We start from the raw sequence: 21,533 nt of genomic DNA, 5'->3' as shown, positions 1-21,533 counted from the left end.
ATATCTTGACTAAAGTACGTTCTTCCGTTGTCCTGCTGTCGTCTCTTTCCCAAAGAAAAATGACCAACAAACATGCCGTGCTTTCCCTTTTGCTCTTAGCGGCAACCACACTGATGATGATCCGATCGAGTCATCAAGAATCCTTTCGGACAATACAACAACAACCACGACTTCACCATCAAAAAACATTTACAGTAAAACCAGGACTTGAGAATTATCAAGCAACAGTTGGATTGGACGGTGTTACTTGTTCCTTCAAATTTTCTACAAAATCATGTTCCGAATTGAACGATCAAGAGAATAAAAAGAATGTAGAGAAGAAAAAGCTCTCCTATGAAGAAGTACTCACAAGATTGCCAAAAGGTACTTGCCTCAATAAGGTGGAAGGTTATTGGACCTATTCCTATTGTGCAGAAGGAAAAATTAGACAAGCTCACGGAAATGACGTCTATCATCTCGGCACCTTTTCTTCCTACAAGAAGGATAGGGCACTTTTTACGAATGGACAAATTTGTGAATTGGATGGAAAGAAAATTGAGAGATCCACTCAAGTTATTTTCATGTGCGGAGAATCGACAGAGATTGTTGGAATTCGTGAGCCAACTCCGTGTCGATATGAAATGATTGTGACAGAGCCCAAGTTGTGCGGAGAAGATTCTCCATTCCCTGTGTATCATCATGAAACAAGTACCTCCTCAATTACCATAGCTTCCATTTATGATCATTTTGAAATTAAGATTGAAAAGACACTCTTTCAAAAGGAATATCTTTGTACCGTACAGGCAATATTGAGGGATTTAAAGCCAAATCCAACCACATGTTTCAAATCATTTTCCATGTCTCTCGATAACAAGTCCAAGAGTAAGACTGCTCTCAGTGCTCGTGCCATGCATCATGGAAGAGTTCCATTCAGAGACACTGAGCTCAAACATACAAAGGATGGCCAAGAGGTGAAGAGTACCAAGTATTTTGATGGCTCTTTGGATTACATTCAAGTCAAGTAAGATGCACAGATTGTTGTGTGACTACTACTAGTTGTGTGTGACTTGAGGTCAGTAAGATGATACAGTTCACGAGTGGAGTCCTGAGCGATTCATTCCTATGGTTTCCACTTGTTCAATAGAGTGGACTGTTATAAACTCGTAATGTTTCGAACTCTGTCATCTTACCCCTCCAATCAAATTGCAAGCTATCAATTTTGTGATCAAAGTCCATTCACTAAAAAAATGCACAAAACGCTAACTCTGGCAATCATCAAGCCACTCACTTCCTTCTCCGAAACAACATTATTTCGGAAACGAAACACCAGTTCAATGTTCAATGCTCTGTCACGACTAGATTCACATTCCAATGAGTTAAAGAGTGTCTTTGACCATTCCGATAGGAGGAATTATTGCTCGCATTATATGAAGAATAACAATGGACATCAACTCAGCAGCCCTCTGCTCCGAAAAACCTCCATGTCAGCCCTCTGCTTGAACATCGCCACAACGAAACGATTTTATTCGGAAGAAGTTTTTTCATACAGCAAGGAAGAGGATGTCAATGATCCCTTGTACGTTTCTGAGGAAGAAAAACGACAAAAATCGGAAAAGATGGGAATGTTTTATACGTGCAAACCTTGTAAGCAGAGGCATTACATTGAATTTTCCAAACACTCGTATTATAAAGGTGTCGTAATCACACGATGTAAGAATTGCAAGAGTCTTCATCTTATTGCAGATCATTTAGGATGGATTAGTGACAATAAGCAATCTTTGGAAGAAATGTATGGGAAGATTGTCAAGCAATCAGACTTACTCAAACAACAAACAACAACGGAAAAGAATGATAAATAATAATTTAATTATAGTAGTATACAGCTTAGCTCAACCAACCTCTTCGAAATTCTTAGTGCTTTCGAATGGTCTTAATTTCATTTGGAATATTGTCAATACACTTCTCAAAAACATTTACCAAGACATCATAGCCTTCTTCAAACTTGATATGCAATGGTCTTTGAGCTTCATTACTATATTCATTGCTGATTAAAATTGCTCGATGGCAACTCTTTAAGAATGTCACACAAACATTCTTCAGCTTGGTGACAAATTCTGCCTCATATTTAGAAACCTCGTTTGGATGGAGGAATGAGTTTACAATGTGAGGAATTCCTTCGTTCACTGTTGGAATAACAACACCTGTGAGGACAAGATGGAGTTGACTCACATCAATAGGTGCAGCTTGTACTTTCTTCTTTTCACCATCATCGTTTGGAGAAGATGGTGTATTTGAAACAGCTTCAGTCGCGACAACATTCATAGCTTCAACAGCGGATGAGCTTTGATCAGTAATGAACTCTTCGTCGACATCAAAATCATCATCCAAAATTCTTCCAAATCTAAATACTTGTTTCTTATCTTCGTCCTTGTCTCCAATGGTAAGATGTTCAGCTCCCATACAAGCATTAGTGAGTCTTTGAATAGAACCTTCTACAATCTCAATAGCATTCTCAATGGGTGACAAGTCGGTATATTCTTTGGATAGTACTTCACTTCTATTGAGCACAGAAGGGAAAGTAAATTTGGTAGTAATGATTGTTTTTCTCTTACATTGTTCAGTGATATTTCCGTGAGATTTTTTACCAGCCAATGTGAAAGGAGTTTCGAAAATAAACTTTGAAATGTTAACATTCTCGTTAAAGTAGCGGTCACTATTTGGAATTTCATATTGAAGGGCATTATTCGTGTAATAAGGTTTCACAGAGGTAATTTGGACATAGGCCTCATCTTCTTTTTTCATTGCGTCAGTTATTACTTGAGAGTCTCCAATAATTTTAAGCTCCTTTCCGAAACGGAAATGTTCTTTCAAGTAGGTCATTAAATTATTCAAACGAGTAGTCTTGGGCATCTTGTAAACAAATTCCTTCTCACGAACATTTTCAGGCAAGAGCTTTCCAACAAAATAGATACGATAATAGGCTCCAAATAAACGAGCAGTTCTTGTTTTTGGATCAGCCATCTTGGCGTACAAATTGCTTAATTCATTATATTCATTCTTCATTCTCTCAAAATCGCCTTCAATTTCAAAAAGACCTAATAACAACTTGTGCAATTCTGCCATGAATTCATAATAACTATCTTCTTTACAATAGTGAATGGCACTATAGAGAAGTTGAACCATACCATCTCGGTTAAAGTAGTGAGATTCAAATTCTGGTCCAATATTTTCTGAAGTTGTTGATTTCTTTTGGAAGAGAGCTTTCAACTCCAAGAAGTTTTCAGTTCTCAAATATGGAGAAATGTTCAAGAAATGTTGAGAGAGTTCAGAAATTTTCTTTTGATCAGTGCCATATTGATTTCCCCAGACTGACTTGTCACGTCTCAATTTTAAGTATTCAAACACAACTCCTGCAATGTAGACATAACATTGGGCAGCTTCAATATATCTTTCATGTTTGATGTGTTCTTGAGCGAGGTTGTGATACCAAGTCACAGAAAGCTCAGGTGCATGCTTGTAACCACCTGCAATTCTGTGATACAAATCACACATAGTCTCTTGATCAGCCTTTCTCTTCTTGAGCTCTTCAATTTGAACAGTATCAAGGAGAGTCTTTCTCAATCTTTCAACTAGTTGCTTCACTTGTTGACTGTATGGCATCTTGTATGCAAGTTCATCCTCTTCGGATGGTTTCTTAATCTCAAATACTTTTTGAGCGTTGTGGAAGGCATCTTGTGGGGCCAATTGTGGAACTGATGAATCAGCTTGAGCATAGTCCGAAATAATTTGGAAACTTTCTCTCAAGAGTTGAATGTTCACACCATTTTCAAATTCAGATGCCAAATAAGAGAGAGCAACAGTTGTTTGAATCTTGGTTCTTGTGAAATTATAAAGATCATCACTTAAATAGTTTTGTTTGATCATCCAGTACAAAAGAGCAGTTGCCTGGCTTCTCACCTTATCTAGCACAGATTGGCTTTGTCTTAGCACAAGTTTACAAAGTACTTCGATATATTCAGCATTCTTACTGGTGAATATGGTTGACCTGAATTTCTTAATAAACACTCTGAGTAAGTGGTAAAGACCAGTTAAACAACAATCTGCTTGATTTGTCTTGAAGAAAGACATGAGAATGTGGAAAATGTGGTGGAAAAGTTCCAATTCGTTTCTCTTTCTGTTAATCTCCAAATTCAAAATTAAATCCATGATTGAAGTAAATTGGAATTTTTTACAAATATCCAACATGATCGAGAGAATACAGCTTGAAATCTCAACATTCAATCGGGACTCCCACAACACCAAATCATCAATAATCTTCTTTTCAGAATTTTTCAAGGGGTGAGATGTGGTAGAACTCTTCAAAGAAACGCTTCCAGTGTTGCCTTTACCCATTTGAGCAATAAGTGACGTTTCGGTAACACTTCCCATTCCACCTCTCACAGATGCCTTGTTTTGAGTGGAAAAGTTCATTCTTTCCCTAAAGTTACGACGACCGGCGTTAGGATTTGTTCTGTTAGGAATTCTTCGATCCAGTGAAGTATACAAATTCTCTAATTTAGATTTTGCCTCGTTCAAGGATTTTCCAGTATTGGTGTGTGCTCCAATGCCTAACTTGTGATTCTCTTCAATCTTTGTTCTTCCACTGTATTGGAAAACTTGCACAGCCATGTAAATAATTTGAAGAAGAATCTTCTTTCTGTTAAAACTTTCGATTTCAAACCATTTCATGAAAAGTTCTCGATCCATATTGTAAAGAATGAACAAAATGGAAATAAGCGCTTGTTGCTTTTCAAGTTTACATCTTTCTTTCTCATCTTTGAATTGTGTGAGAGTGTCATTGTAGTGTTTCTTGGCTGTTTGGACGGAATCTTCCAACTCCTTCAGTTGTTGTTGTTGTTGAGATTGGTCTTGTAATTCTTGTTGTTGCTTGCTGAGTTCTGTCAATTTTAATTGGTAATCATTCTTGGACTTGTTGACAAGATTTCTAATTTCCGTTAATTTAGATTCACTAGTCTTCTTAAATTTGTGGAAAATGTCGATAAATAATAGAACATAGGAGAAATACATGTTTGAAATTGCTGTTTGAATATCTTTGTTCTGATATCTCTTATCATATTCATGCTTGGTTAACATGTTTCTCATGAGGGCAATTGATCTGCTTCTAACAATTCTTTCCTTGTTGGTCAAATCTTCGATACACCATTTCATGAGCAAACCACATAAAAAGTGGTTATTGCTCAACTTGACTTCATCAGTAATGTTCTGTGAATCTTCATTAGGATCTACATCCTTCTTGTTTGGTTTATAAAAGTATGGCATAGATAATGGAACATAATGTTCATAGTCCACAATAATTTCCAAGAAAGTATTTCTGAATTCTTGGATCACTTCATAGTTTCCATTTCCTTCTGATCCTGCCTTCATTGTAATCAAGTTCATGTATGTTTCAATGTGAGACAAGACGACGCCTCTATCCATGACATTGAACAAGTCTCTCAGGAACAAGGCAAAGTTTGAGTTGAGTAGCTTTGCCACGTTGAAACCAGCACCGCTTCGATATGCTGTCTCTGTCGCTATGACTTTGACTAACCTTGAGAGAATATTGTGAAATTCAAGTAATCTACCATTACCTCCAGTAAACATTTTGCTTCTATCGACAATGTTCAGGAGCTTCTTCTCTCGGAGATAGAGCGTGAGGGATTTGATGATTAGGTCGAAAATTACCCAACTGTACATTAAGGAAAGTTTGCTTTCCATGTCGTCGTTGTTTTCCAAAGCAATTCTGGCCTTATTTGGATCTCCTCTTCTAGTTCGCTTGATTTGAATTTCTTCGAGCATAAATAACCATTGTTTTGTAAGATCTGTGAATACATATGAATCACAATGATGGAAGTTAACAAATATTTTGTCGACATATTCCTTGATTAGCTTGTTTCTTTCTGTTGATGAGTCAGAAGAGGTTTTTTCTTCTTCTTGTTGACCTCTCGTATTGCTGGCTTCGAGATAGTATCTATTCACTTTATCGAGACAAGTAAGGAAAAAGAGGAAAGCTTGGTATTGGGCATTTTTCATATTGTGATTGTAGCACATTCCAGTACAAATGGTTCTCAGTAATTGATTAAGAATGGCAGGTAAAAAGCTGATTAAATCCTTCACTGGAACATGATACATTTCTGAAATGTATCTCATCACAATAGATTCAGGATTCATGCTAGAAACTATTGCACCGCTATTACTTCTTCTTAATACTGGGCTTCCTGTACCCATTGCAGGCAATTCTCCGTCAAAGAGGTCATCAGATGACATGGTTTTCATAACAACTGAAGGAGATGTGACAATACCACTTCCGCCTATCAAATTGGTATCATAGATGGTATCATTCTTTGCAAACATGACAGAGTCTCTCACGTCGTTGTCACTGATAACAAGTGGAAGGGACGCAAAGAAATGAGAAAGGCATCTGTCAGTGGTATAAATAGTACTAAATGGCAGGAATGAAACCACAAAGAGTGGCTTTCCATTCTCAATCAGCTTACTTGTACTTCTTACTTTTTCGCTCATATAGCCCTTCTTGTCGCTAAATTCTTGATAAATTGGTAATTGTTCAATACCACTAACCAATCTACCCATGTTAAAGGTCATTGGAATATTTGAATCTTCTTCGACTAATTGTCCAGGTTTTTTTCTTTTAACAACGGTAGTAAAGTCCAAGAGAGGAATAAAGCTATATCCTAAAACAGATCCAACACTTGCTTTGTAAGGAGCGTCTTCCTTAGCTACTTGATCCTTATTCTTGCATGGAACGTGGATAAAAGTAAAAAGCAAGTGGTGCTTCTCAGTGATATGTGTTGGAAGTTGAATCTTGAACTCATCGTTGAATTCTGGATGCTTAGAGTGATAGCTAATAGTAGAATAGTCGTGAGTAGTTTTTGAATCTCTTCCAGTTTTGTTGAATCGATTGTATATGAGAGGAAGGCCTGGTGAATCAAGATTATCGTCATTATTTCTTAATTCTATCTTCACACTGACGCTTCTGGATTTTGATCCAATCAGACCTTTTGAGCCAATTTGAACGTTTTGTGGATACACATATAATGTGTTGTCATACTCGTTGAAATAACTTAATTTGGATGTGCCAAGCTCTCTCATGAGTTTGCATCTAATATTACCCTCTTCTTCAAAATATTTGCTCATATCAAGTTCTGTTGTACCTTCCAAAGGATCCATTGCATTCTTTAGATCAGTATAATCGTCAGAATTCAACTCCACAACCCTCAACTTTAGAACAGCAGGGAAGTTTTTCATCTTTCCCTTAGTTCCTGACGCATTTAGGGAGTCGGTAGAAGATTCCTTTGAACTTGCAAATGTGCTAAAGAACTGTTCGTCTCCCATGTTTCCCTTTGTTCTTAAGAAGTGTTTTACCTCATTATCAAGGCATACCTCATCAGACGCATTAAACAATTGTTGGAATGAGTAAGCCATTGGTTGTAAGTATGGTCTCATTTTAGAAGCATTCTCTGAAGCGTTTTTTGCAAATTTGCTCTTGCTGTCTTTACATTTTTCTGGTCTAATGTATGGTTCAGCAGCGTCATCTTCATCTCCTTGAATAATTTTATAAACTCTAATGTACAGGAAAACATCCACAGATCGCTCTGAAATTTGGAAGATTGCTCTATTGTTTACCTTATTTTGTTCCAAATCTGAGGATGAAAAAAGTTTTCTCATGGATTCATCTGCCAACTGGTGATTGACGTCACAATGAAATTCCTCACTAATTCTCTTTTTAGTATTAAAATCTACTACGCACATTGTGATAAAGAATGGTTCAAGTTTTTCTGAATCAAATTTTTCAGTGAAAAGTTTTGGAACAAAGTCCAATAACTCAATCAAAATTGGTGAATGTTTGAGAGGTACTTTTCTGTCTTTGATTCTTTTACAAATTTGCACCTCAGCACCACCATTCCAGTCCCATTCAACAGATTGAGTGCTCATGTCATAAACAAACATGGTTTTGTTCAATTTCTGAGAACCGTTTTTAACATGTGCAATATTGGCATGAATCTTTTTTGAGGTCTTGTCAATACTGTCGACAATTTTTTCAACTTTTTTTACCTTTGTCTCACCAGGTTTGTAATTTGTCATACCGGCCGACTCTGTCTCTTTCATCAACTTGGTAAAATTATTTTCTGATGATGATTGGTCACCATCTCCACCAGAATTGTTATTGGACTGATCCGTAAGAGGAGTAGCGCTACCCGATGAGATGCTTGAGGTCTTCACTCTCACATCCACTTCATACACAGGTAGTTTGCTTCTCACATTTAAATCAGGAAGAGAAGCCTTCTCAAATTTACCATGTAATTCGTAATCAATGGACAAGTTTGGAGATTCAAAGTATCTGAATTGTTCTTTGATATGATGTGGTACGTTACTGATACTACCCACAGTGTTGGCTCTGGAAGAACCTGTTGTTTTCTGTGTTTCAATCACTTGAACAAGATTATCGGGAAATAATAAATCATTAAAGACTTGTGTGCTTTGACGTTTATCTTTTGAAGGCTTTTGATCGGATCCAATCGCAAGAACATTTTGCATGTATTGCTGATATTGCTGTTCATAGGTATTTAAACAACTACTGATGCTACTATTATTCGTACCTGCCGATGAAGTACTGAAGAGCATGGAAGAAGGTGAATTTGGAAATCCGGTGGCCGAGTCCATCGATGAGAAGGATCCATGATGATGAGAATCGCCAGCAATTCCTCCTCCTAAAACAGTAGGATGTGCCATTGTATTGGATGTTGTGATGGAGGAGGCTGTTGTTGTAGGGGTCAATACTGGACTATCGGATGACATCATCATCAGAGGAGCCGATGACGGGGAGGGCGATGTGGAAGGAGAAGTTGTTGCCGAGGAAGAAGAAAGGGCGCCTGGAGTGGCACTCATTTTTTTGTGAAAGATTTGTCTGTTGACAAAACAAAGGAGGAGCGAATGAGTGACGTGAACCTGTCTTGTGGTTGGACATGTTGGGAATTGTGCAAAGATGATCTTGTAGCAATCTCGATCGTTCAAAAATTTCCTTTTTATTGCATCGCCTCTGAAAGAACGTGCCAACTGTTATCTAATTTTAATGGTCTTCATCGTATCCGTCACAATGGTATAGATCGGAGAAATAAATTTTCGAGGTAATAGTTCTGTTGTGTAAGGCAATATTTCAGAATTAAATAAAAAGTTGGTGCTCTCACTTTGAGTGTAATGTGAAATGATTTGAAGAGTGAATTGACGAGGTGCATGCGAAGCAAGTAGAGTATGGAATTGTAAAATCTTTGAAAAATCGCCTCTACTACTGGCATAAAGATGGAAGAAGGAAAGAAATTCACCTCGATATTGCATGTTTTCGATACTTGATGAAATCACATGTTCTGGTTTGAGATAGATTCTAATTTCTTGTGACAAGACCAATATATCCGATTCAAGAATGACTGTCACGTTGTTCTTGCTTCCAAATGTTAAAGTTTTCACTGGATTTTCTCTTAAATACGATGATTGTTCTGAATTTGATAATGACGAGTTAAATTCAATCGCAATAAAACTATCATAATCGATAGAGGTCACCTGTTGAATAGCAAGAGCTGGTATTAAATAAATCTCATGTTCTTTGGAATTTGTTGAAATGGTTTGGCTCGCTCCTAAATTGCCATTCATAACATATTGCACAGGAACACTGTCTGTGTGAAGAAGGGAGATGTAAGTTTTTTGTTTGCGTGTATTCTGTTGCCGTGACATGCTCGGATCTACAGGTGGTTCCAAATCCATCGCATTGCTATCATCATTCGTGTCAGATATGTGTAAAAATTCAGAAATTCCTCCTTTTCTGACACCAATAGACATTGGTGCATCAAAATCTTCTTCAGGTAAGATAATCACTTTCTGAACGAGGACTCGTTTAGGGGCTGCTTCTGAGTAGGGAGTGAGCATTAGACCTGAAAATATCATGAGTATCAAACTCACAGAAAGGAAAATAAATAAATGCAACTTGTTTGAGTTTGCAATTTGAGATTTTCTCTGATTCTCTGAAATCACAAAAGGATAAAGAAGATTGGTGGCAAGGAATGCAATAAATCCAATAAAGCATGCAATAGCAACGTCACATTTCCAAATAGAATTCACAAATCCACTTCTTGACATGATTGGCACGAATATATCGACTGCAATTAAAATATGTTCCAACACAAATATTAAATATCCTGTCATCATGATACTCAAGTGAATCCACCATTTTGTGTACTTTTGGATTGTATGAGATGAAGCAATAACAAGTGCAAGAACTACAACCACTGGCAAGAATCCTGATACAATATTGAACCAGTTGAAAACAAGTGTCACCAAAACCCAGAATAGCCACACAGACACATAAATATAAAAAGAGCTTGTGTAGCTGCTAAATATTGCGAGAACTAACGTGATACCTAAAATTGAGGGGAACGCAAACAGGAACAGAGTAAACACAGATCCAGTGGCGTACCAAGACATTGGATTTTTGAAAATAAAAGCGAGTGTTAGAGCAACTAGCGAAGGAAAAAGCATGCTTGAAATGAGACTCAGTAAAACAATTCCAAATGCCTTAAGAAGTGACCAAATATATCTTTCTTCCTCGTCAGAATGAATGCTACGTGCAACAATTTCTGAATTGGGTTCACTGATGATTTCTTCCTGATTTGAGGTTGTCGTGGTTGATTTCGAGTCATTTGAAGCATTCGAAACTCTTCTTCTTCTTTTCTTTCTATTTTCATTCTTCTCTTTTTCCTTTGCATAGATTTTTCTTACCATAAATGTAAGGGCAATTAAAATAATAACATTGTAGACGGGCTGTGCAGAGCTTGAGGAATAGCAAAAAATAAATAAGGACAAGATGTCAAAATATACAGCAGGAGTAGTAATCTCTTCAAAAACAACATCTTCTTTTGGAGTAGTATTTACATTGGGAAAGAATGTTGGAAAGCTAGCCAATTTCTTAATAAAAGGAACTAAATTTTCACCCATGTGTTGAATGGTATTTTCATTGAGAGTTTCAATCGTGTCTCTGTTAGTATGATGAACATAACCATTTCTGTAAAAGACAGAATCAATCCCACCAATCGTTAAATTAAGATAGGAAGTATATACATTAAAATCGCTTTGAGAGGGAATCAAACCAAGACTAAAGAAATCCTGAGCCACAGCAGTTGCCATTGGATATTTACACACACTTGCAAACTGTTTCATAATCCAGGTATTGGATGACTGAAAGGTCAAATCTCTACTCGCTCCAGATCCAATCGATTCCATATTAATGACTGAACGAACAGTGGAGGCCCAAGGATGTCGAGTCACAAAAATCTTGGATCCAATCAATCCAATTTCCTTTGCACTGTTAAATAGAAAAATCACTGGGTGACGAATAGTATCTGGATCGTGAATGAAATTGCTAATCATTTCGAGTGCAATGAATGTAGGAATGGTTCCTGAAACGGATTGAGTGCTTGGCACACTATCAAAGTGAGAACTCACTAAAATGGATTCATTCAAAAATTGCAAATGTTTTCTAGAATGCAATCTCACCAATATATTGGTGACATTGGAATAGGACAAGGTAATTTTCATATTTGGGAATATATGAGCAGGATGTCTCATGGAAAATGTTGCTTGTCCATCTTTCACGTAATGAAAGTCAATCGTCATTTCCAAATGATTTTGAAATTTATCGTTTTTTGCTTTTAACAGCTCGAGTTGATTTCCAAGAAAATGTAAACTTTTTCGATATTCTTCACTTCCAACAATTCTTCCGAAAAAGGCTTCAGATGAGTTGTAGAATTTTCGTGCCTCTGCAATGCATCGTTGAGAAGAAAATTCGGAAAGTTTTGAGGAGGAGAGTGATGATGATGAAAAATTCGGAACTTGTTGTCTATAATAAACGAGGATCAGAATGGATATATGGAGAAAGATGATCACTAGCCAAAAGATAAGGCTTCGGATTTGTTTATCATAAATTACGATTTGTTGATTTTGGTAGGTGAACACAAATTTGAGCTGTGTGGAGTGGTGTTGTTGTTGTTGATGATGGTATTGTTCATGTTGTTTCTTGCTAGTGTTGTTGGGTGTTGTTGTTGCTGCTCCTTTCGACGACGACGCGCTTAAACTCTCCGTCGTTGATGATTTTGTGGATATTGTTGGTGAGTGATCATCATTGCTTGGTGTCATTTGTTTGTTGTTTGTAAAAAAAATTGATGATCAATAGATTTTCGCAATACGTGTGCTCTGCTTTTTATTGCAATGATCATCATTGCCTCAAAAGCTTCTGATGGAGTAAGCAAAATACAGAGTGCAGTCACCTTAAAAGTTTTCTTTGTGGTAAACAAATTGCACACTCTCTGAGCTTTCTGCAAGAGCAAAAGAATAGACATCTTTGGAAAGGGCAGGAGGACCACAGACAAAAACTCCAACCTTTGATCTGACTTTTTTGTGTTGTGATGTATTTCTGTCAATCCATTGCTTGACATAGGTGAATTCTCGTTTCCAGTCTGGACGTCCATAGTGTCTGTTTTGATTTTCTCGTAATTTTGTGAGAGCATCAATATGTATGACATAATTGCTTGGGAATAGTCCTGTCTTGCCTGTGTTCAAATTCTTTCCTTCCCACCATCCAGAGTCGTCTTGCTCCTTCAGTTCAATAATGTCATTCACATGAAGTTCCAATTCATCTGAAGAAGTTGGCATGTACTCATACATGGCTCTCAATAGCATGTCTCCTGTTTGCTTTTTTCCTGATTGTTGATACTCACTGCTTCCGTAGATGATTTTCTTGACTTCCTCTGCTTTGAGTTTTCCAGTCATGTAGGTATTGATTTGGAAGAAGTGTGGATTCTTCTCTTCAATATCATTTAATAGAGAAGAAAACCATTCCCATGAGCCATGATCTCTGTTGATGAAATAAAAGAAACATCTTCTTATCTTAATTGGTTTGCCTCCTTTCTTTTCTTCTTCTAGCTTGTTATTAAAATGTTTCAATAATGAGGCATAGGGAGTAGCTCCAATACCAGCAGCAATAAGCATGACTGTTTCGTAATCAAAAACGTCACTGAAGGAGTGAAGGAACCATGAGCATGCTCGTTGTAAATTATGTCATAAATACTTACTCTGCCGCTGTTCCAAAAGGTCCATCCACCTTAATCAAATAATCTTTATCATCTGGTGTTTTGGGCTTGTTGATAACAACGGTTGGACTATGTGTTGGGTTAAAAAGGTCCATCAATGCATTTGTCTTTATTTCATAAATCCGAATGGTGATTTGAAATGTTACCAATGACTATAATGACATTGAAAAATTGCAACATACCCAGTCACCTGCGCACTTAATATGGAAATGTAGGAACTCATCTTCAGGTGCAGATGAAACTGAAGAATTGAACCAGTCGCTGAATTTGATACCTATTCATCAACGTGAAAGTACTTACTTGTCATGGCATGCCATTCATGCTTACTGATGAGAGGACAATTAATGTAGGCATACTGACCAGCCTTGTAATCAAATCTTGGCTTTTCAAGAACAATCTCTAAGACTCTACTTGGCAAACAATGAACTCTCTTAACAACGGTTTCTTCAGATCCTCTGACATTTCTCAAAATTCTTTCAAAGAGGTACAACACACAAGGTCCTAAAAACCATATCCAGAAAACCTTTCCATGAACAAGCAACAACACAAAGAAGATAATGAATAAATGATGTGTATACCAGAATACTGTATAATTTCTGGTTTTACGATAGTTGCTGTGGCTAGTAGCATACATGAGATACATGACAAATACAAGCAAATTTCCAGTAATTCCATATTTCTGAACCCAACATGCTAGAATGGAGCTGGTCACTGTTGTTTGTTCATTAGAGTATGCAAAGTAATAATTGGCGTAGTTCAGACTATTTCATGGAAATTAGTACATGAACTTTGTATTAGCAATACATTCATTTCATTCAAACAAACTTACTAATGGAAAAAGCCATGCCCAACCGTACAGAACACTACCCAATATGCAATGTATCGATGGAAGATGAGATTTTTCTCGAGAGGAAATATGTGAGAGAGCTTTAAGGTCCGGAGCGTGTTTGATAAAGTTCTCATGGTAGGAACAATCAGTAGGGCAGAATTGAAGTTCAGTAATTGGCCAAACCCTCTGGCAAATGTAACATACCAGGTGAGCCTCAATATGTCCTCGGTTTTTAGCGCTGTGATCTTGCTCAGTTTGGCATAGATGAGATCGTGCCACCTCACTGCAGCCTCAATAAACAGCCCAATATTAATACATGCCCACAATATAAACACAAGCCATTTTCTCCATTCTGATGTGATATGGTTCTTTCTGGCTTCCGGATTTGTAAAGAATGCCTTCCATCTTGAGGCTCTTCTCTTACTCTCGGAACGTGATGATGAAGACCATCCATTCGCACAGAATATATATGCTACAAAATCTATCAAGGTATTCTTCCAGTTCATTCAAGTGAGGGCAAACGAAATCAACAATGATGTTGAGAAGAGCAAAGAATAAGGCCAGCACACACTGAGAAAGAGCACTTGGAATATTGTCGTCAATGTCCAGCGAGCCTCCTTCTCGAGAAATTTTTTTAACTATTCTGAGCTGCAACACATTTCCAGGTGACAAAAACGGAAAATTTTCTCCTTGTTTTAGACGACCCCACCTTTGAGGAACCAAGTACATTGTTGTTGAAGGGTTTCCATGGGGCTCAGATGGATCATCATCTATCTTCAAAACCTTGAAGAAAGAAATAGAAATATGGCTTTCAATCTCATGTTTTACAGACATCCCGCGCTCGCAAATACAAAAATTCAAATCTAAAAAAAATGATAAAAACCTCTGAAAAAACCTCGGTCTATGCTTTGAAAAGCAACAACAACAATAACAGCATAAATAAGGATTCCATCAATGCCCTCTCAACCAACAGTAAAGCTAATGAGGTTCTTCATTACACAAGGAATGGTGTTTCCTCATCGGAAAAGAAAAAGGTCATAAATGTCATTCATCGGATTGATTCTGCAGATTCAGGAAGTGTCCTGACAAATAGAACCAATTCCGGTGGTAGTAGAGCCAGCTCAGCATCGAGTACTTCTTCTTCTTCGTCAAGTCGCTCCTCAGACCACATGTCATCAACGCAAAAAAATGGAAAGAGCTCGGAACAGAGCAAATCATCCAAACAAGCAGCGGAGAAACAAACACCAACAAAAACAATCGCAAAACCATATAAATCACAATCGGAAAGAATCAACAATAATTCGTTGAAACAAAAGTTACCACAGGAAGTATCATCACCAAAAAATAAGAATGAATCAACTCTACCCAAGAAAGACACAAAACAAGAAGTAGTTGACACTACTCAAACACTGGAATTGCGTCATCAGAAGTTATCATCGTTTCCAGAAGCTCACCTTGTAAAGGTATGGAGTTACATTTTTTAATTTTCTTTCTTTTTGAACGCATTATTTTAAAATCTTTCAATTCAGCACAGACTGAACTTGTCAAGCTTGATATTTCGTTTAATTCATTTTCGGATCTTGAAATGCTTTCTAATTTCCCAAAACTTGTTTCATTCAAAGCCATGTATAACAAATTAAAAACTTTGGATGGAATTGAATTGTAAGTTGGGATTTGTAATGAAATCTAAACGAGATTAATTTTCATTCAATGCAAAAGATGTGAACAAATCAAAGATTGCAACATAACTGGAAATGCAATTGAGGATGTGTCAAAGTTGGCATTTTGCAAGAAACTAGAAACACTATCATTGGATGGAAACAAAATTGCAAGCTTTCCTTCGCTGAGCTCTTTAAAGTGTCTGACTTCTCTTTCTGTTGACAATAATTGCTTGAAGACATTCGATGGAATTAGCGGGCTTGAAAATCTGACCACTTTTTCTGCAGCAAGAAATTACTTTGAAAAATTGACTGGACTCGGAAAATGTAGATTTAGGTCCAGTCTACTTGAGCTCGATTTATCTTTTAATATGCTGGATAAGGCAGACTTTGCATGCCTTCCTACGTTTGACAAGCTAGAGGTAAGCATCATTCTGAAACACCAAATTCAAAATTTAACTTTTTATGTTGACAGGTACTGCGCCTTAAAAACTGTAACCTGTCTTGTTTAGATATATTTCCAACATGCTTTCAAATTCGAGTTTTAGTTCTATCTAGTAATTCATTTGAGTCGATAAGTGGAATAGAAAGCCGATTTCCGCACCTAGAATCTCTGGATGTGCGGGATAATCTTATATCTCATGTCAAACAACTACAAGAAAATATTTCATCTCTCTCGGAGTTAGAAATGCTCTATGTATCAGGAAATCCAATGTGTGACATTAATTCGAACTATGTTAAAATTCTCTCGACACATTTAAAAAATTTAAGGCTTATCGATGAGGTGCGGGTGAACGCATATGAGCTGCCATCAGAGATTGATCAAAATGATTCAACAATCATTACGGAACTAGGATATACAGAGCCAGCTTTTGATGACAAAAGCTATTAGATCAAGTCCTCAAAAGAGAGCAAACGAGCTTGAAAGAGGCTGAAGAAGTGAAGGCCCTCTTTTTGAATCTTGAAAAACAAACACGAAAGCTGGAAAAAACATTTGAGAACTCATTGCATCGTTTGGATGCAAACTTAAATGAAATCAAAAAGGGAATAATATTTGAATTGGACATTGAGCGGAAAGAATCTGAATCATTTGTTGACTTGGACCCACAAAACATTGATGCACGTTCATCCCAAACTCTTGACCTTAACGATATTAGGAAGTCCATGAACAGGATCGAAAAGAAACCGATATCAAAAGCGGAGGACGTTCAGATCGTGAATGTTCGGAAATCTCTGAATCACATTGAAAGAATACGAGCTGCACAACACTACTCTAAAACTGCTGAAGTGGACAATAAGGAAACTAGTAACCTTAATGCTGAATTTATAGATGATTCACGTTTCGTCGGCGGTGGGCATTCTGTAAACGACGCAAGTGAGAAGGTTGCAAACGAAGTCGAACAGTTTCTTCATTTACTCAACTCAAAAACCGCTGAAAGAAAAGGTCCACCCAGCTCAAGTGGTCTTAAAGTTCGAAGAAAACAAAAGGATTCGTGACTTGACATAAGTTAAGGTTTTTTATAAAGTAACGATCAAAAGGGTGCTCATCTCTTTGAACGAAACCTTCATTGTGTTGATTTAAAGTAATTCATCCATAACATGCACTGGTTGCGTGGATGGTGGCTGAGTCACTGAAATCAGATATTGTTCATCAATAAAGCTGTGTGGTATTACTCTTGCAATACCAGAATCCAAAAATTTCCATGAAATTCTAAACTGATTCAAGTTGAAGATACCTGGTGAGAAGAATGTCGCCCTCACAGGTATGCTCAAAATGTCAGAGCCTGGTTTGACATCTTTAAGGAAAATTCTGGTAGGGCCAGACCACAAGTAAAAGTTTTGAGGTGAAATAGTAATGGTACTTGCTGAACTGGTTGCAGTGGACATGGCACGCAATTTAGCATTTCCTGCCAGAGCAAGTGAAGCAAATGGTGGTATTAATTCCAATGTGAAATCGGTGACCATATCTGGAGAAACATTCATGAGTTTGACAATAATATCTACGGTGCATGAGGGTTGAGAAGGAGTAAATTGGTGAATAATTTCCTTCTCATATTCCAAAATCACTTCAATGGGGCATACAAGGTTTTCCTTTGATGGGAATTTGGCAGCAGGATGTGATCGTTTTGGTTTTTTAGTGTGAGGAAGGAAGGAAACCTTACTATGATAAGTAATACCTAAATTACAAGCTCTTGATCTCCATATAACTTGCAAACTCAAAGTATTCAATTGTTCTTCAATGTCGACTAATTCATCTCCCTTTTCGGTTGTGAGAGTTCTTCCATAGAATGTCAATTCATGCTTCTTTGATTCGCTAAAAAGGAATTGTAAATATGGTTTCATTGTGGTATCGATGATTCTATTACAACCTCCAACAGGATGTGAACGATGAATGAGCTCCACTTCGGTCAATTGTTTAACATCTGTGCTCAATGTTTTAACCTTCTTTTCGTGGGTGACATTCTTATTTAACTTCAAATATAAAGTAAAAGATTCCTTAGGTAAGACAATAATTGGCTCTGTGGGTGGCACTACTGGCTCAATCTCCCAAAGAGGGCTGACACTCACCAACTGATCAAGTTGTACAAAGTGATCAGGTCTGAAATTTTGTAACTTGAGACCACAAATAAATGAATTTGGCTCTGTGTAGGTAGAGTCACAAAATGTAGTAATTTTAAGCGAGTCCAATACCTTTAGAGTGGTGTGGAATCTGTGCAATCGATACTTGAGGTCGTCATTCTTTTCAGTTGGTTCATAATAAAATAGGAATTTTGAGTCATGAATACCAGAGAATGATCCTCTCACAAAAACAGGAATTTCAATGCTTTCTCCTGACTTCAAGCGTTCAGCAATATCATAAAATGTAAAGTCACGTTCAATACCAAAAGTATTAGAAATAAATGTTTCATCTTTTGAAGCAGCGTTTTCAATGAACGTGTAATCATTCAAAGAAAGGTCATCAGAAAGATAATAAATAGATGGATGGTTGAGTTTCAACTTGAGGTTGATCAAATCAGCATTTCCCACGTTGCTGACAATCATTTTGGTTTTTTTAAGCTCTCCATTCCACAACACTTCAATGTTTTCGGTAAATTTAACATCGAGCAATGGGGTTGGAGCGACTACTTTGAGGTTTAGTCGATTATCTTGTTCATATTGGATGGTTGTTCTTTGCTGTTTTGTGTCATTCAATCTTCTTCCTCTCACTTGGAATAACTTGAATCCATGAATATTGTTAAGCACTTTCCATCGAACTCCTCGAATAGAGAGATCTCCTGTCTGAGTTGGAGTAATTTTTAATCTTACAAGGATCGAGTCCAATGGTTGAATGACCACACTAAGAGGTTCTGCTGTGAATCCCCTGTCATTTTCTGGTAATGTTTTAGAATTAAGGAATGCATCAAGAGCCATATCCCTTACTTGAACAGGAATAGATAATGTGTTTGTCAACTTGATCTCTACATAGATTGGTTCACCTACAACTGTAGGCTCAATCCGTTTCATGTCGTTTGATGGCTTTTCCCATTTAAAGAATACAATTGGACCTCTCACTTTTTTAACAAGAGTTTCCTCTAATTTTGCCCATTCCTCATCTGGTAGGGTGTCTGTATAAACAGGTTCTCCGTACTGAGAGTTCAATAATACTCTCACTGCTGATGGATTAATTTTAGGAATATCCAAAAAGTCGAGTTTAGCATCTGAATTTCCTTTCAATTTCAGGTCAGAGAGATACGCTGTAACTGTTTGAGAAAATTCCTCCATAAACTTGGTTTGATATTCAGGTCCTTGTTTACAAACGGTCATAAATTCGTGGAAAAATTCGACACTTGATTTCAAATCTCGCATGTGACTTGCAAGTCTACCCAAAGTAAAGCTCATATGCTCATAGATTTGCAACCATTCCTTATTGTTATATATTCTAAATGCTGTTCTATAACATCTAAAAGAGTGCTTAATTTGATCCGTGTGACTAAATCTATATCCAGCCAAAATCAAAAATAGAGCCGATTTTCTTGTTAGTCTATCCATTGGGCCTTTAAAACAGAGAGCAGTCTGTTCGAAAAATAGGGCAGCCTGTAAGAAATTATTCTCATCCACGTTGGATGCTCTTGTAAATATTTCTCCAGCTCTCTTAAATAGAGCTTTTGATTTATACATGCATGCTTGGAATAATAACGATCTCAAAACAAAAGAAGGTTGTGCTGCATTCTTGTATGCCGTTAATGCAGCTTCCAAATTGCTTTCAACTTCTTTCTTGCCCCCACCTTGCGTTGATGAGCTAAGAAGTGTGCAAATAGCCATAAACTCCATGCATCCTGCATAATTTTTCACTTCCTTGTTTTTAAAGTCACCACTGATGAGCTTGTAAATAGAATACGCTTCATCGTATTCACGAATCATGAAAAGAAGGTCTGCTAGCCGTCGCAACTGCATTTCAGGACTAATTCCCTCCTCTTCTGCCTTGCTCTTCTTAGAGAACCAGGACTTGATGGTATTCTTTAAACCTTTCTTGTTAGCTAATACAGTGTTTGTGATATTCTTAATTTTCGTATCCATTGAGATGACAACTTGATTCAAAATAAAGTCTGCTGTACTTCCAATATATTGCAAATCCTGTTTAGAAAGATGAAATGCGGTAGGGACAATGTTCTGTAACACTCGCTTTTGATAAAGTTGACGTCTTGGAAGTACAGATGACCAAATATCTTCAACAATATTTTCAATTGAATCATCTCTCGAGTTCAAAATGAGCATTCTGCATGATGATGCTGTATACTTTTCTTTGACCTTGTTAAAAATTGAGTTTGCTTTTTCTGAGGTCGCCTGAGAAGATTGGTCATGTACCATAATTACAATTTGTAAAATGTCACTATCGATCATTAAATCTTTAAATAATCTAGGTGGCTTATCAGGATCGAATAGTCCCTTCAAAATTTGAATTGGATCTCCAACTTCTTCGCTTGACAAAACTGATACACATGCAACTGGATGCATCAACGTCTCATGCTCGGAAATATTCAAAGTTTTGATAAATTCATCTCTGAAAATGTCAAACCACGGTGTGTTGTCAAAAAAGTCTTCGGTTAACGCTGATTGCTTGGTTTTGGCCAAATACTGGTCATAGCTCTGTCTGATAATGTATCCTATAAAATTCTGATGAGTCTTCTCTCGTAGAAGAAGATCTGTTCTATTAGTGAATCTGTTTCCATCCTCTCCATATTCTCTATGCAAGTCACTCATCTGAACAAAGTTCACTGAAAAGTTTTGTAAAGTAATGGTAGAATAATTTACTATGAAATAGTAATAATAGCAATATAACAACGTAATAAACATGATGATTGAGTATTGGTGTGGCAGTATAATCATGTGATATTTTTTCACAATTTCCGCATCATCATGGATATATTCCAACAATAACAACAACATCAGAACTGTGTTACTTACACTGTCTTGTTGTTTGATATGGTCTCAACAAATCAATAAATTTCAATCCGTTCTTCATACAAATATTATCTACAGTCGTTGTTGTTCTGACCAACACGGTCGGAGCAAATAAACTCTCCAACCACACATTGAAATCTGTTGGTGATCGAATAGAAAAGGCTTCGGGAATTTGAAAATCATTTTGGCTATATTCATCATCCATAGAATCTCGCATCCCTGAGGCAGAGCCATTCCCACCACTACCACCACCATCAGAAGCATCGAAAAACATTTCCCGAGTGGCATCACCTGAACCTGATGATGAAAGCATTTTTTTTAATATTCTGAAATGATGAAATGATGATAAAAGAATCACAACGAAACCAGAGGGTGTGAAGAGATCAAGATTTTAATGATCAAGCAAATATATTTAGCTACTGCCATGAATGT

General features: G+C 37.1%; 7 protein-coding genes across 7 annotated transcripts; 3 read left to right on the top strand and 4 right to left on the bottom strand.

Moving 5' to 3' along the window:
* Window positions 1-59: 59 nt before the first annotated feature.
* Window positions 60-1,004, top strand: FDP41_000379 (uncharacterized protein; the record flags this gene model as incomplete). Its single annotated transcript, XM_044707132.1, has 1 exon — window positions 60-1,004. The coding sequence occupies one exon, from the start codon at window positions 60-62 to the stop codon at window positions 1,002-1,004; it is 945 nt and encodes a 314-aa protein (XP_044569193.1).
* Window positions 1,005-1,226: 222 nt separating this feature from the next.
* Window positions 1,227-1,838, top strand: FDP41_000378 (uncharacterized protein; the record flags this gene model as incomplete). The annotated part of the gene is made up of 1 exon (XM_044707121.1): window positions 1,227-1,838. One exon carries the CDS (start codon window positions 1,227-1,229, stop codon window positions 1,836-1,838), a length of 612 nt encoding a protein of 203 aa, XP_044569192.1.
* A 52-nt stretch (window positions 1,839-1,890) lies between these two features.
* Window positions 1,891-8,925, bottom strand: FDP41_000377 (uncharacterized protein; the record flags this gene model as incomplete). The annotated part of the gene is made up of 1 exon (XM_044707110.1): window positions 1,891-8,925. The coding sequence occupies one exon, from the start codon at window positions 8,923-8,925 to the stop codon at window positions 1,891-1,893; it is 7,035 nt and encodes a 2,344-aa protein (XP_044569191.1).
* Window positions 8,926-9,096: 171 nt separating this feature from the next.
* On the bottom strand, window positions 9,097-12,219 carry FDP41_000376 (uncharacterized protein; the record flags this gene model as incomplete). The annotated part of the gene is made up of 1 exon (XM_044707099.1): window positions 9,097-12,219. The coding sequence occupies one exon, from the start codon at window positions 12,217-12,219 to the stop codon at window positions 9,097-9,099; it is 3,123 nt and encodes a 1,040-aa protein (XP_044569190.1).
* A 132-nt stretch (window positions 12,220-12,351) lies between these two features.
* FDP41_000375 (uncharacterized protein) lies at window positions 12,352-14,507 on the bottom strand (the record flags this gene model as incomplete). Its single annotated transcript, XM_044707088.1, has 5 exons — window positions 12,352-13,096; window positions 13,155-13,279; window positions 13,355-13,413; window positions 13,473-13,933; window positions 14,002-14,507. The coding sequence occupies 5 exons, from the start codon at window positions 14,505-14,507 to the stop codon at window positions 12,352-12,354; spliced, it is 1,896 nt and encodes a 631-aa protein (XP_044569189.1).
* A 366-nt stretch (window positions 14,508-14,873) lies between these two features.
* Window positions 14,874-17,156, top strand: FDP41_000374 (uncharacterized protein; the record flags this gene model as incomplete). Its single annotated transcript, XM_044707077.1, has 4 exons — window positions 14,874-15,464; window positions 15,536-15,663; window positions 15,721-16,081; window positions 16,545-17,156. 4 exons carry the CDS (start codon window positions 14,874-14,876, stop codon window positions 17,154-17,156), a joined length of 1,692 nt encoding a protein of 563 aa, XP_044569188.1.
* An 81-nt stretch (window positions 17,157-17,237) lies between these two features.
* FDP41_000373 (uncharacterized protein) lies at window positions 17,238-21,414 on the bottom strand (the record flags this gene model as incomplete). Its single annotated transcript, XM_044707066.1, has 2 exons — window positions 17,238-20,950; window positions 21,105-21,414. The coding sequence occupies 2 exons, from the start codon at window positions 21,412-21,414 to the stop codon at window positions 17,238-17,240; spliced, it is 4,023 nt and encodes a 1,340-aa protein (XP_044569187.1).
* Between the last annotated feature and the right edge of the window lie 119 nt (window positions 21,415-21,533).

The sequence above is a fragment of the Naegleria fowleri genome (assembly GCF_008403515.1).
Source record: "Naegleria fowleri strain ATCC 30894 chromosome Unknown tig2, whole genome shotgun sequence".
NCBI lineage: Eukaryota > Heterolobosea > Eutetramitea > Acrasida > Naegleriidae > Naegleria > Naegleria fowleri.
Note: the sequence above shows the minus strand (reverse complement) of the source record. Positions and strands in the feature narration are given on the sequence as shown.